This window comes from Lepidochelys kempii, chromosome 2 (assembly GCF_965140265.1).
Source record: "Lepidochelys kempii isolate rLepKem1 chromosome 2, rLepKem1.hap2, whole genome shotgun sequence".
NCBI classification, from domain to species: domain Eukaryota; kingdom Metazoa; phylum Chordata; order Testudines; family Cheloniidae; genus Lepidochelys; species Lepidochelys kempii.
Window position 1 is genome coordinate 261,328,662 of NC_133257.1, and position 16,011 is coordinate 261,344,672.

Below are 16,011 nucleotides of genomic sequence, written 5' to 3' on the forward strand. Positions count from 1 at the left end.
CGGTAGGCTGTACTAGTGAAGCGTGAGACGTGACTGGATCCATGCTTTTGTCTCCCATAAACACAGCGCCACTGTATGCATGTCTTTCCCTGCATTACTGCCTGTGTCAGCATAAGTGATTGCTAGGCAACAGGAGGCCTAGTAATAAAAGTATCTCTATATTAACAGACACTTGTATCTAGCCCTTATGGCTCCTAAGTCTCTCCCAGTACTCCCACATTACTGAGAGAATCAAGTGATTACATGGAAAATCTCAAGAGGGCTTAGCGAGCCTTAATAACGGCCAAATCCGACAGAAAACGCTAAAGGAGACTTGCACAAAGAACATCAGTGCCCTATTGAAGAGGGAGCTTTAGTCAGCTGCTGGGGCCCACCACAGCTTCACCTCTTCAAGTGTCTTGTTTCTAGGATCAAAACTTAAGGCCCGGGCTCCAAGTTTGGAAACCCATTGTTACGGCTCAGGAATGCGAAAGGCCTCCTTTAAGAACTCTAGTTTGTGTTCTGACCACAAGGGGATTTGGGAATTCCTGTTACCGGCTTTGAAGACCCAAAGGATTGCAGCATTGCATAAATGTTTCGTTACCAAGAGAACACACATTGTGTTCTTTTAATTCGCTCTTAATTATTTTCTTTTGACTCACACTGCTTTGTGATGCCGCTTGAGCCCAAATGCGGCTTAGCCGCTAATATGCTGTACGTTACCCAACTGTGAAGATGAATAGAAGTGATTTGTTGAGTTAGTTATCACTTTTGGGGGCAGGGAGAGGGAGGATTCGAAAGAGGGAGGAAGACGGAGTGTATCAGCCAGTGAGATGTGAGGTCCACCCTAGGGTGATGTCATCCAGGCTTGAACATCTCCTGAATTTTTAATGTCTACTAAGCACAACTCAAAAACAACATGAAAAGTATGAAATATGCATAAGCGCTTTTTGGAAGACTTTGTTCCTGAACTCTGGCAGCCCAGGGAAGGGGTTGGAATGGGGGCAGAGAAGAGGTGGGAAGAGGCGGGGCGGGGCCTCACAGAAGGAGTGGAGTGGGGGCGTGGCCAGGGCAGCCAGCGGGGGGTGAGGGGTGGTCAGTGGTGCAGCCCTCAGGCCAATGTACTAGTCCTCATGTGGCCCTCATGGTCATTTGAGTTTGAGACCCCTGATCTAGTCTGACCTCCCGTATCACACAGGCCATAAAACTTCCCCAAAATAATTCCTTTTGAACCAGAGCATCTATTTAAAAAAAAATCCAGTCTTGATCTAAAAATTGCCAATGATGGAGAATCCACCATAACCCTTGGTGAATTGTTCCAGTGATTAATCACGCTCACTATTGGATAAAGGCCTAAGTGTGCAAACTGTTAACTGCCTTGAATGTGTGTGTAAATGTGGCCTACAAATGTAGAGCAAATCAGTCCCCTGGTGTTCTACAGAATCGCTACAATTGCTGAATGCTTTTTCAGAGCAATGGTGCTCATAGAGTTAATACTACTAACACTGCGTTATATCACATTTCATCTGATGTCCTCCGGGCTCTTTACAAACATCAATGGACTCGCTCTGATCTCAGTTACACTGGGGTAAATGTGGAAGTTACTCAGTTGAAGTCAATGTAGTTATCTCTGCAATTACCCTGGCGTAATAGAGATCAGAATCTGGTCCACGCTAATTAATCTCACAACCCCCCTGTGATATAAGTGGTGGTGTTCCTAAGGAACTGGAGACATGGAGAGATTAAACAAATTGCCTAACATCCAACAGAGAGTCAATGGCAGAGCTAGAGTCAGAACCCCGGAGTCCTGACGTGCAATCCCTAGCTTTTATTAACAGAACATAATCCCTTTCTCTTTTAGTCTGAGTAATGGTTTAGTGACCCAAGCACAGGACTCAGCCAAGTTCCCAATTCCCTCTGTGGCCTGGGGTAGATCATGTTAACTCTGTCTTAGTTTCCCGATCTGTAGAGTCGGGGGCTAGAATGCCGACACATCTCCTTACCTGGCCAACATCTTCCATTATGCCCCAGGATCAGAGACTCCCAGGATGTGCCACCTCCCCTCTCCAGGAGGGGAGACGGTGGTGCATCATGGAAGATGTAGTACATTTGGGGAGCCCAGCCTCTAGAGGAGAATGGAAACATGAAGCAACCAAACTACAACTCCAATGAAGCACCACACGAGCATTTCTGAATCAAAATATTTGTGTTTTCAGCCAACATATTTTGGGGTTTGATTTTTTGCCAAAAAGTCATAGTCTTTTTTCTGTAGAAATAAAACCCATTTTCATCCCAGCTCTATCCCCAGACTGTGTTGATTAAATTAAACCATCTCACACCCTGTGTTAGTGGATGAACCAAAGTGATCTGTTGCCAATGCCCTGTATTACTAAGTGTGCAGCATTCCCCTTCTGCATTAATATCACCATGTAGCCACTTCTATGGTTAAATAAATAAATACTGCATTCTGTAGGGTCCTTTTCCTTGTCAAATCACTGCATAAATAGGGCCTGATCAAAGACCTCTTGGGGTCAATGCCATTGTTTCCATTTGCTTCAATGGGTTTTAGATCATGCCTTCTGCCATTTTACACCTGAAAAGGGTGTTTTCACTATGGTAAGCTAGGAATTAGTGAGGGATATTGTATGAAGTGTTTATTAAGGAGGAATCTTTGATGGCTCCTAAAAGACCTAATCATTGCCTCTTTTCTCTATGTTGGCAGCCGACGTTCTATGACACAGTGAAGACCGGTTACACCATCGGATATAGTTTATCTCTCATTGCTCTCACTGCAGCTATGATTATTTTGTGCCTCTTCAGGTGAGAACCTGGGCATGGAGGGGAAGGGAATGTGCAGGGGTGGGGAAACAGATTGTTTAATTCCGAGGACCTGAGCAGATTCTTGGCTATAGGCTGCGAGTGCCTTGCATTTGGAATGCCCGGCAACCCCTTTCCAGAGCAAGGGTGGCTGGTGGCAGTGGAGGGACACATATGGTTGAAGTTTTCTCCAAGAAGGACGCAGTCACACATTTTGGGGTGACTCATCTGTGTGGCATTTGAACTGCGCCATTGGCATTGGAACATGCAAGCCCAATCTTGGGCACCACATAGCTCAGTTAAGCAGAATGCCACCTGTGCCTTAGAAACAGGCAGATCTGTCCTCCAGCGTCTTCTGACCTATTTTAACCGCTGGATATAGAGCAACCACACAATATTATGGTGATGGTGCAATATGCCTACCATGGAGGACTCAAGGCTGGGGGCTGCTTTTGGAAGCCCAAGGGCCAGTTTTGGTGTCTGATTTGCAGCTGTTTCCCGTAGGACAATGGGCAGAGATCTTAGAGGCTTGCGATGTCTGATGAGCTTTTACTGAATAGAGAGAATAGCGGAGAACCAAACAACCTGGAGATGAAAAAGACTTGCTAGATTCTGTAGTCCATCCCCTAAAGCCAATGCAGAAGGGTATCTAGTTCTAATGCTTTTCCCCAATCTTGTACCAAGCAACAGGGCTTCCACCATTTCCCTAGGGAGAGTATTCCACAAGCTAAGAGACTCCTTGTATGAAATGAGATATTTTAATGCTCCAGAGTAGTCTGTCCACCGGCTCCAGTTGACCTTGCACAGTACTAGAAGACAAGTGTATGACAGAAGTGTATGGCAAGGTATGCCCTGCAACGATCCATCTGATCTTAACAGATGTTCCTTAAGAGGTTTGTTTAAGGTTGGTTGATTAGTCCTGATTCTTAGTTAAACTAAGACCTGTTTATGCATCTGCGGCAGCACAAAATGACATTAAAGCAAGCAGAAACAACCCCTGGAGAATACCGCCACTCACAATGCCTCCCTGACAAGCCCAGAATGGGTACAGGGGCTCTACGCCACCACTGCTCCCAGCCCCCTGCTTTGGGGGTGGATTGTGACTGTGGCCACACTGCACTGCACTAGAGCCTACAAGGAGCTGGAAGAAGCAGGGCATAAATTAGAGCAGCCCTGAGGCTGATGTAACTTACACCTGGGCTGGACAGATACCTTCACGGCTCCAGCATATGGAGAACGATCTTTGCCCCACACTCACGTCATCCCAGTCCCCAGCGCAGGAACAGAGTGACTGAGAATCAGGCCCATTATGTTATTTATGCCTGTAAAACTTGCGCATCTCCAGGATATTAGACCTCTTGCTTTTAATTGCTGGGAAATGTCACTTGAAAACCCCAGAGTTCCTTGATCCAGATAGATCGTCATAATCTGCTAAAGCCTATGGGATGGAATAAGCCCAGTGTTGCTCTTAATGTCAGTTACCCTAACTTATATCTTTTAAAGTTAAAATATAAGCCACATTGCTGTATAAAGTATGCAAATATTTATTAATTTTGGCTTGAGCTGTTCAGAAAATGGAGTTTATCCTGCTGACAATGTCAACTTTTTGGCAAAACACTCAAATCAGAAATATTCTGGATAAAGCAGAAGTTTTTCACAACACATTCTGGCCAGAAGAGTAATGTATTGAGATGAAGTCCTGATGTTTAAAAATGCTATTTTTCTCTCTCTCCCACTCCACAACAGAAAACTGCACTGCACTCGAAATTACATCCACATGCATCTCTTCATGTCTTTCATCATGAGAGCCATTGCAGTTTTCATAAAGGACTTCATCCTCTTTGAGAGCGGCGAGTCTGACCACTGCTCTGCGAGCTCAGTAAGTAGCAGCGACCAGCTGACGTTTTCGGATGCCAGCTGGTTTGGTTCAGCCCCCTTAATTGGGGAACAAAATAATGAACACGGAAAGGCAGGCAGGGAAATGCTGGGGGAAGCTTTTAGTTGTTGTTGCGCTGTATTGGAAAGGAAGCAAAAAACCCGCTGGCTTCAGCCTAACGTTGAGAAAGAGATTGCAGCAGAAATTCCTCACTCAGCAGATGTTGCTTTTTAATTGTCAGTGCCTCGGTCTCTCAGCTGCGATGATGAAGCTGGGGTGATAAATGATGAGAAGAGTTTGGGATCTTCTATACCTTACAAAATCAGGCTACTGAAAAATAGTTTACTGGCCAACCGCCCTGGAGCAGAGGAAAGCAGCTCCTATCCTCTGCCTGTGGCACTTAATAGTCTAGTCTTCTGTAGGTCTCATTTACTTTGGTCTCATTTCCATTGTTGGGTTTAGTGTGTGGTTGCTGCATGGTGTTTGTGGCTTGTGATATAGATCTAGGGGTCCCTTCTGGTCTTAAACACTGTGACCATGAAAATGGTCCACCCACCCACTGCTTCCATTGTCCACCCTAGCTCCATGGCTTCTTTCACATGGTCCCCTTCATGCTTGGAACAGCCTCTCAATTAATATTTGCCAAGCAATCTCCCTCCCAGACCACCCTGAGACCCATCTGTTCCATGACTCATTACAGATGTCATGACCACGTTGCTCTTTCTGTTTGTTCCCTAGGTTGTTACCCATTTCTGCCTCAGTGCTCCAGGCTCTTCAGGGTGGGGGGGGTTTATTGTAAAGCACCGTGAGTGATTAGAGTGATATATCAACAGTAATAAATAACTGGCCAGAGACTTGTGCCACAAATAGCTGCCAATGTTAATTGGAAAAGAAGCCAAGAAGTCAATGAGCCATGGAGATTGAACTAACCTCTCACCCCTAAGAGGGTTCCCTCTAGGTCATGACTGAGGCCCGTTGATGGAAAGCTTCCATTGCAGCTACCCCTCCGATAACCATTCTGTAGCTAAAGGAAGGACGTTAGCCTGCTGAGCTCTTAGCTTGGCGCCTTTACAAATGTGAATGAACCACGAGAGAAGATCGTTGCACCTGCTAGTACACCAACTTTTCACCCCAATCCCTTGGCTATTGCTGTTGGGTGTTTTATCCAGAGTAAAGTCAATGCTCAGCGCAACCAAGTGAATGGCTAGATGGTCCACCAATATTTTAAAGACATGTGGAGCATAATTCTTCTTGCTCTACTGGACTGCACCTTCCTGTTGCAAATTCTGCACCCGTCCTGCCACCACTTCTTGTGCAACCCCCGGCAAGAAAGTTCACACGCAAATAACCACCCAACCTACATGGATAAAAAGTTCTTTCCAAACGTTCCTCTGGCCACCTTGTGGAGAATCAAATCAAAAGGGGTACAAGTACTATTGGATGGATGGGGGGATTTGGATTCGGTGAACGTATTTTCCCACTGTTCACCCAGTTGTAAACTCTGATTCTTGGGGGGGGAAAAGTGGAAAAAACTATTTTTAATGTAAATTATATTGAAAATCAGCCCCTCCAAAGCCCTGTACTCAGCAGACCTAACTCCCAGGGCAACTCACTGTTCAGCACGTTACCTGAGTCGGAATTAGGCCCCAATCCTCAAAAGTAATGACTAATTCCTGTTGATTTTAATGGCATTTAGGTGCCTGAATACCTTGAGGGCTCTGGGCCTTCATCCTGTCTCAAGATGTAGATCCTAGCTCTGAAGGTTCAGTCCCTGGGCATTACTAAACTGGCAGTTCGTACACCCATGAAAACAGGACGTCTTTAGGGCCCACTAGCCTCAGCATAAACAAATCCAAATTCTGCAAGAAGTGTGAACGACCCTTTAGATGCGTATGCCATTTTTTAAAAGCCCATTTGGTTTGCTGCAGTGGGGTTGTGTTGATTATTTAGCCAACAGCAGGAAACCTCAAAATTACAGCATTAACCAAATTGCAAAGCTTCTCATCTAGTAGAACCAGATAGTTAAGAAAACCAGTGGTGAGAGGCAAATGGCTTTCCATGTGTGTTGTCGCGAAGCTGCCGGGGCGCTGGTTTGTTGGTCTTTTCCCCACGTGACAATAGCTGTTGCTAAGGTTAAAAGAATTTTGGAGGGTGGGGAAGAGAAAAGTATTCCCAGCTCAATGCACCCCAGTGCACTCATGACTTGGCAAACAAGGCTTATTGTCATAAGTAAATGTTGCAGGCGAAATTGACCATGGCTTGCAGCGCTTGTGTAAAGGAGCGCAGACCCTTTGTCCTGCGTGAAGAAGATTCAATAATGAAAAGCTTTACAAACGTTTCTTTGCCCGCCGGCCAAAGCAATTAAGCACATCACTAAAGACAACGGTGATGAGCTCTCCTGGCACACACAGAAACAGGAGGCTTGACCTTTAGTAGCGGGCTTTGCTGTCCAGGGATTCTCAGCTGGGTTTCCCAGGGGAAGAACTAGCACGGCGGAAGGCTTGCTTTCTTCAGTGGCGTTGGGTGGTCAGTGAAGAAATCGAAAGATCTGATCTCGAAATTACTTGGAGTGGGGAGTCCTACGGGCTGTGTTATACAGGAGGTCAGAGCAGGTGACCACAGTGGTCCCTTCTGGCCCTGAAATCTATGAATAATGACTGAGTAAACCCACAACTTATTGCCTAAGCTACTCAAATTCTAGTTCCTTTAGACGCTGCAAGTGAACACGCTTTTTTCTCCTAGGCCCCAGTTTTTCTCGTTATTTAAGCCTGCATGTAATTTTAAGCCTCTGAGTCATCTCAGTGGGGTTACTCGCATGTTTGAAGATGTGCATATGTAACATCAACAGACCCCAGTCGTTGGTGGGCAGGATTGAACTGGGGACCTCTGGAGCTTAGTCCATGAGCTAAAGCCAACTGGCTGTTAGCTAAGGCTGTAGAGCAGACTCATTTTATATCTCTCTCTAAGTGGTCTCAGTGCCATTAGATGCACCACACCCAAGAGGTGTGTGGGTTACACATATGCTGAAGCACCTTGCTGAATCTGGGCCTGAACCTGCTAGATTCATAGACTCTAAGACCTGAAGGTGACCATAGTGATCACCTAGTCTGGCTTCCTGTATAATACAGGCCATAGAACTTCCCTGAAGTTAATTTCTCTTTGAACTGGAGCACAGATCTTCTAGAAGAATATCCAGTCTTTGTTTTAAAATTGCCAGGATTAGAGAACCACACCACCACACTCCTTGGTAAATTGTTCCGGTGGTTAATTATACTCACTGTTAAATATTTCCAGTCTGAGTTTGCTGAGCTCAACTTCCACCCATTGGAGCTTGTTATACCTCTGACTGCTAGATTGAAGATGCCTTTATTATCAAATTTCTGTTCCTTGTTTAGGTACTTACAGACACCCCCACTTCAACATTCCACCCTACGCACGTTGTTTTTGTCTTTCTCTGTCTCTCTTTTTCTGGAAGCCACTGTGTGAAACCCAATCACCAAAGCCACTAACCTGGCAGAAGAATTGAGCTGAAATTTTGGGTTGTTTTTTAAAAGAGCAGGACTTTGATCAGCTTCATTAATGTGGCACCTAGATGCTATGGGAATTGGCAGATTAGACATCCAGGTTAGATGGAGACAGAAAGGCAGATAGATAGATAGATAGAGGACTAGATCCACAGCTAAAAGACAATGGAACTATGCAGTTTTACATGAGGTGAGGATGTGGTCGAGGGTACATAGTTTCTCTTCAACTTTTTGAGTTCCAGAAAGACTAGTTGGTTCACTCCAGACAGCAATTCCTCTTTACAAAGGAAGGCAAGCTATATACAGCCCAACTGCGAAGAATGCACCCTCTGATCTTCTATTTTAAGAATGTGAACAGGTATTTCTGTTAGTTCAGCAAGATCTTACTCAAGAAACTGTAAAGAAACCTGTCCCTATAATTTTTAGAACAGACATTAGCTTAGGTTTAGGGGGTGGCTTGTGTTCGCTAAAGCAAATGTTTCTGTAGCTCCCTGGAGAACAGGAGATTATAGACTGTGTGGAGAAGCTGAGGGCTAAATAAGGAGAGACACCTGACAAGATATGGGTGACTCGCTTGATCAGCACCCTGAATACTTAATTAAATCAAAACCAGAAAAGCGGGTCAAAATCCAACGCGATTATGCATTGAAGTCATTAATAGTCAAACACCTATTGAATTCATGCGGGATCATCATCCAAGAGCCAGGTGTACAACGATGAAGACAGGGCCAGTGGGATTTTCAAAAGCACCCTAAGTGTGTAAGGCACCTAACTCTCACTGAAAGCCCACTTAGGTGCTTTACCTTTGTAAAGCTGGCCCAAACTGCTTACATTTAGCCTTTGCCAGGACAGCGGGAGATAACTTCGGTCCCAGTGTTAGGTTTTGTTTGAAAAGAAAAACAATCTCAGAACTTTTCCTCGGTGTTTACTTGGCCTTTTCCCAGGCCAAACTGACTTGGATGACTGAGTTTGGACTCTGCCAGGGGGCCTGTCTATATGGACAGTTAGTGCGCGGCAGTCTGGGATGTAAAGCTACAGTGCAGTAGCCGGCCATGCGCTAACTAGCCCTGTGGACCCTGTTACCACACACTCATTGTGCACTGTGACCTACTCCACTTTGAAACAGGAATAGGTCAAAGCTCACTAACGTGGGAGTGTCTGTGTGTGCCCACTGGCAGTGTCTGTGTGTCAGGCTGTAGAATGCCACGTGTTATCTGTCCATATAGACGAGTTCAGCGTGGAGTTAAAACCGAATAAGGACGTAAGGGTTGGGCCCTTTAATATTCTAGTGGGCTCCTGTTTTCATGTGTTCTCTTGTCTTCTGAAATGGTCACTGGGTTTGAACACTTCACGTTCACATTCTCCCCACCCATGAGTTAATTCGGAGCCAAATCTGTTTGGTCATTGTGAAGTCTGGGCGGAAAATACATGTTATATTTTAAAAATAATCTGACCGCACTTTAAAACTAGCAAGAATCTAGCTCTGTGAAATCAATGAGCTGCACTCTGGCCTCGTTTTAATCAACTGAGTAAGGAGGAGGGAGGAGTGAGGCCCTCACGCGCCCACTTGTTTGGCAATCCTGGATCTTGGGTCTGTTGTGGCGCACAACCCCTGCTCTGGATACTCCTCCCCCCCCCCATTAGCAAGTGATTGAGAGGTGCAGAGATTTCCTGCTCGCTGGCAAAGGGGGAAGAAAGCTGCCCCTTTTCAAGGGGTGCAGTAACTCCTGTCTCCCCAGCCCCTTAGAGCCATTTGTACCTCGCCTCGCTCTACAGCCATGCTCTCATTGGTCGGCCTGCCCTTGCTGCCCTGCCCTTCTCTGCAAATCGGATGGGGCGCAGCCATGGTTGGGGAGTCACTGTTGCAGGGAGCATCATTAGCACGGAGCAGAAATCCACTGCAAATACAGAGCAGCGATTTCCCCAAGATGATGCCGGGTCGAGCTGCCCCGATCCGCTCTGAACCCCCAAACCCTGCACAACACTGACCAAACTGCTCCCATCGACTCAGGAAGGAGGGGGTTGCGCTGCCTTGCCTTCACTTCCCCCTTCCATGCTTAATGGACACATTTGGCTGTATCTGCGCTCGGTGGAGGGGGCCTGTGTGAGTCTGCTGAGCCTGATATGACATCCTGAATAGAACGGGCTCAGCGGAGGTGATAATTTCGCTGCTCAGAATATCCCCCCTTCTTCAGGCTACATCAAGAAAGTCCCCGCTGCCTTTCCAGGGTCTCCGGTGTGGAATATCCCACACAACAAATCCTGCACGCAACAAATTTGATTTGAACAAGCAGGGTTTGTTAGACACAACAAAACCTGCCTCTTGGCAGGGGATTAGACTAGTTGACCCTTGCGGTCTTTTCTAACCCTATGGTTCTAATAACATCGAATTACACCACTGCCGATTTCCTGAGTAACAGTAACAAACCCACAGGCACAGTCCGTGTCTGTCAGGAGAAGGACGGAAAGAGAGAGAGAGAGAGATCTCATAAATAACATCAGGAGGACAAACCCAGCAAAGTGAAGGGGGGGGTGGAGAGGAAGACATGGCGCGGTTGCCAATTTCCTTTCAATCTCATGCTAGCACTTCGAGGTTCACTTCACTGGAGTCACTGCGAGGCTATAGAAACGACCAGTGAGAGACAAAGAAACAGGCTCAGACCAGAGCCCTTAATTAACGGAGTCCCTAATGATCAAAACATCGACCATTGTTTAAAAAAAAGGTGACTGCCCTGTGTGCAAATTCCTGTTTCAGTGTCTGGGTTAAGCGAGGGGGCGTTTTCCGAGTTATCACAGGTGACTTTTGCGGGTGAAGCACACATGAGGCCACAAGCACCTACAGAAAAGAAGGGGCTGGATTGTCACTGCTCTTGCTCCCCTGCTCAATTTGCCACGCCCGCTCTTGGGGTGAGGAAGAAGAGGGGCTATTCGGCATGAGCCAATGGACGGGGATGGATGGAGAGAGCAGGGAATGAAGGAGGCCCTAGCTTTGTCTTCTTCCCATTCGCGGGCCAGAGTCACTGGTCAGGTGCACAACGCAGGGAGCAAGCTGCTTTGCCACAGTGGGTGAAGCAACTTCCTCCTTCCCCAGCACAATGGAGGAGCTGGGAGTCCGAGTTGCATTTTGCGCTGCTGTGTGGTCGCTGGACCGCACAGCTCCCGACCATCCCTGACTCCAGACAGATTGTAAGGGTGCACTGGAACCCAGGGAGAATAACACATTGTACATGTCCTCACGGGTTCCGAACCATTTGTTTTTTTTTTTCCCTTCCTGCTGCTTTGATCCAGTGAATGAGAAACAGGAAACTAGATTGTGCTAATTTGAGGCAGGGCTTGTCTTTGTAATAAGTGTTTGTACAACATCTAGCGCCGAGGGCCCCTGATCCTTGCTGGGCATTACTGTATTGTAAATAATTGATAATAATAAAGGCAAGAGGGAGAATGAGAGACCAAAGGAAAAGACACGGATTATGTAGAGACCCATCCTTAAGATCTTGACCATCTTCCCCATTAGAACCTCAGTCTTGTATTTCTCTGGCCATTCTACCATAAGTTCTAATTCTACCGGTACCAGCAAGAGTTAATCAGTGTCACAACTTGGCTTTCTCTTGTGGAAATTAGAGTCAGGAACTTCCAAGGTTTTCTAGTCCCTTGATTATTTTAAAAGCTTTCACTTGACAAAAATATTGGGCAAGAAGCTCATTATAAATATGTGATTGATTTGTTCTAGTAATGAATGAAGGACCGTCAGCCCCATTCATGCAGTTGACTAAGGAGGCCATTCTATTTTTATTTCAGTTTCTAAACTCATCTTTATGTTGGTCCAATCAGCCAAAGGGCCTGCTAGCTCTGGCCACCATCTTGGGTACAGTCATGTAAGAGAAACCCAGGCCAGCATTCATAACAGCCCAAACCTACAAGGCCTAATTCTCTTCTCATCATGGTGTGATTTAGGAGAAACTAACTTCACAGAAGTCAGTGGAATGAGTAACCCCAGTGTAAAACTACTGTGTGAAGTTAACTGTGCCCAAGTAGGTGAGGGCAAAGAACCTCCTAGGACTAAATCCTTAGCTGATGCAAATTGCATAGCCTCGCTGACTTTAATAGAGTCCAGCAGCTTTACACCAGTTGAGGATCTGACTCTGACACTGGTTTATGCATTGCATGTTCGTATAATACCAGAAGCCACACCTTGTGTGACCTGTGTATTAATAGAGATGGATTTTAAATGTCTTGACATTTAAATCCTTTCAGCTGATATGAGTAGGGTTAAATCAGAAAGAAAGGGCACGGTTACACGATGGGGCCTGGGGATCCATTTGGGTCAGGCTGCTGCCTAAAGCTTGTTATGAATCACTATGGGCCCAATCCTGTTACAAATGAAATCAATGGCAAAACTCCCATTGACTTTAGCAGGACCAGGATTGAGCCTGGTAGCCTCTTCCCAGCCTCCCCAGTCCCCAGCGTGACACACAAGTGTAGCAGAGGGCAGGATTTGGCCTACTCAGTGTGTGTGTCTGTAGACATCCTGTATATCTCGTCTTCATGACAGCTGTAACTAACCTGTATCTCTGCATTAGAGATGGTCCTCAGTGTGGGCCTCCGTCTGAATGCTGTGGCGCAAACCCATCTCAGATGCATCTCATCTATGGCTGAGTAGCTTTGGAACTCCATGGGGCAGCGAAAGCTGAAGAACCATGTAGTAGAACATCTCCCTGGTGCACCAAGACCTAACGGGAACTCCTCGTCCCACTGAGTTTTTTTTCATGGTAGATGCCAAATTCCTTCTAATAGAGACACTGAAGAATTTCAGCTCCTCGTCTCACTTAAACCGAGATGCATTACATTTTGAGCCCATGGGAGCTGCAGCTTAACTGACTCAGTTAGAAGCCACTTCTTTTCTATCAGCACCCCATATTAAGGGCCTCTGGAAGCTCAGTGGATATGCACAGGTGCTAAGCTGCACTCCTCAGCAGCCTACAGGTCTGGGCCCTGAGCAGGTGAACCGGCTGAGAATTCAGCTAGTTTTGCAATTCAGCACTTTGTTTCATGACCTTAAAATGCCAAGAGGGAGTTTTCACAAGCACCCAGGAGATTTAGAAGCATGAGTCCCATTGAACTGGACCTGGTTTCCTCTTTATTGTAGAACAAAGGAAGTTAAAGGGGCGGGGAGAGGTGCAAACCCACTTGAATACAGGTTACAGCTGCAATAAAGGAAAATAGGGAATAAAGAGATGGGCTTTCACCAGCTCTGTCTAGTTTGCTCGGATTTGTAATTTGCTTTCTCTGCTGATATCTAAGAGCCTGGGTGGGGTGGGACAAAGATAAGCAAAGTGGCAGCACCCAGGGACTGACTGTCTCAGGAACTGAACACCCTCAGCTCCCATCAACATCATCTGGAGTTTCTGAAAATGAGTCCCTGGGGGTGGAATCTTGGCCTGTTGAAGTCAATGGGAGTTTTGCTCCTGGCTTTAGTGGGAGCAGGATTTCATCCCTAGCAGCCAGGCTTGGTTCTTCCACAAAGGGCAGGGTAAACAAGGGGCCCATGGGAGCAACAGATTGGGCGGGGGGGGTCAGCAAAAATGTTTACAGCCACATTTTCAGATGCGCTCACTAGATTCTGGAAACGCGTCCTGCTCTCTCACTTCCACTGCATGAGCAGTGACTGAGCTTTGCCGCCCATCCTCCCAAGTCAAACACCCAAGGGTTAGGAGATAAAAGTGAACAGTCAGCCGCCCCTAAGGAAAGGAGATGAGAAGGGAATGTTGCCTGAGATTGTATAGATTCAACAGGGGTCTTTGTATGCTACCTTTTCAAGGGAGGTCCAAACCAGAGTCCGCAATCTCTGCTGGAAATCCATCGCATGTCTCCCAGTAACGGCACACTGGGGGTTTGCAGATGAGAGCTGCTCTAACATCCACCCATTGCTAAGAGCCCCCAAGGGCCTATCTGCTAGATGACCATAGCCAGAGCACAGCAAACTCCACCCCTGGCTCCTCCCCACTCCGGACGCGCCTCTTATGCTGGAGGTTGGCTTAGGAGCCGGTTACACGGGTTCTGTGCCAGAGGAGATGTTTACACTTCCTCTGGGTCTTATGCACAGAGAATGGACTGAAAGGAGAGGACCTGCTCCTAGGTGTTTTCAGAAAGGAGACAGGAAAATTGGTAGAACATAATGCAAGACTCATCTGCCCCCATCAACCATCCCTCAGTACAGACAGTGACGCCCCGGCTAATAAGCTATATTCCCCCATAAGTACCTCGTTCAAAAGACAAGCCATCCTATGGAATACAACCCCACCAAGCGCCAAGCAGAGAGTGTTGTCCTATTAGGAGGGGAAAAAAATCTGTATTTGGAGCCTAATTCTGATCTGATGCCTGGTGCAACCCCTGCTGAAATCAGTGGAAGATGCATTGTGTAGCTGAATACAATATGGGGCCCTTGGGCATTTAGATTATACGGTGATTGGTGCTTTATTGGTATATAGAGTCATGAGACATGAGGCTGAAATAATGAGATCAGGGCTTCATCATACCATGAAATTGGATGAGCAACATAGCTCTCCAGTTATTACAGCCCTATTACTATTTAGTGCAATATACCTAGAAGTCCCAATCATGGATTAGGACCCCGTTGTACTAGGACACACACACCGTGAAAAGATACTCTCTGTCTCAAACAGCATATAATACAAACGTAAGACGAGAGTCAACAAGTGGATACAATAGGGAGGAGGCAGAGGAGAAAAGATAACAGCGAACCCATAAATGTTCCCCTGCTGCATTTGGACATGCCAAGAATGTGCAAGCCCAAATGCACTGCAATATAATCCTTGAAATGCAAAGACTAATAATTACATATTGTTACACTCCAGATCCACCACCCATTTCCTGCTCTCCTAAGCATACATCAGCAGTGTTGGCTTGAAATGAACTAGAATCTCTCCAACTCTGCCCTACCCAGGATGTTGGCAGAGGTGGAGGAGTCTACTGTCTTCCCATTTGACAGCAATCTGTTCGTTAAATCTGCCTTTTTAATCTTTTTTTTATCTCGAGCCTTGCATTTGAATTGCCAATATTGTAGAAATCCATTCTTGGCTTGCTGATTGATCAGGTTCATTCAGAAGGCAGCAGCTTAAACAGCTAGGTCCAAAGGGATGGCTTGTCAGATGAAAGCGAAAGTGGTCTGCGAAAAGCCATCGGGAAGGTGTGAATCACAAAGCCCCTCTCAAAGGCATCAGTTCATCTTGTGGGGAAGGTTTAGAGCCGAGGCTGGTGCTGTGAGAGCTCTTCATGTTCCGAGGAGAAGAGCATCATCTCTTCCCCGCTGGGACGCTGCCTTGTTCAATATCCGCAATTACAAAATGCCAAGTGCCTGCTGAATCAGACTCTGGAATCAAAGAACTGGCTGAGCCAGAGCATTTCTCCCTGCACTTACCTGATTGCTCCTGGCAGCAGTTCACAAAATAGCTTGCATTGCAGGCACGCAGAGAAATCGGCAAATAAGGCTCCAGCTGTTCTCCTAGCTGGAAAGCAAGTTAACTGTTTGCCTGCTCTTGGAGACCTCCATTAGAGTATCTCCCAGTCTTTTAGGTGGAACATGCAGTTATGCATGCACTAGGCACTTCCAGGTTGACCCCACCTGCCCTACTGCTGCCTATATCTTGGGTAGAACTCACCTGCCGTGCTGTCAAATGATTCAGGTACATCCAGCTTGCAATTAGCGACCTAGAATATATCTAGAAGTCCCAATCATGGATTAGGACCCCTATGGATTGGGACTTCTAGGTATAGGTGGAATGAGCCTGCTAGAAG

At 46.4% G+C, this 16,011-nt stretch overlaps 1 protein-coding gene across 3 annotated transcripts in view; it reads left to right on the top strand.

Moving 5' to 3' along the window:
- Nucleotides 1-16,011, top strand: part of LOC140907855 (vasoactive intestinal polypeptide receptor-like) — a 177,035-nt gene that overhangs the window by 127,485 nt on the left and 33,539 nt on the right. For all 3 annotated transcript variants that reach the window (XM_073334767.1, XM_073334769.1, XM_073334768.1), the window contains 2 exons: nt 2,702-2,799; nt 4,543-4,675. In XM_073334767.1, the coding sequence (XP_073190868.1) occupies nt 2,702-2,799; nt 4,543-4,675 (231 nt within the window). The remainder of the gene's footprint in view (nt 1-2,701; nt 2,800-4,542; nt 4,676-16,011) is intronic.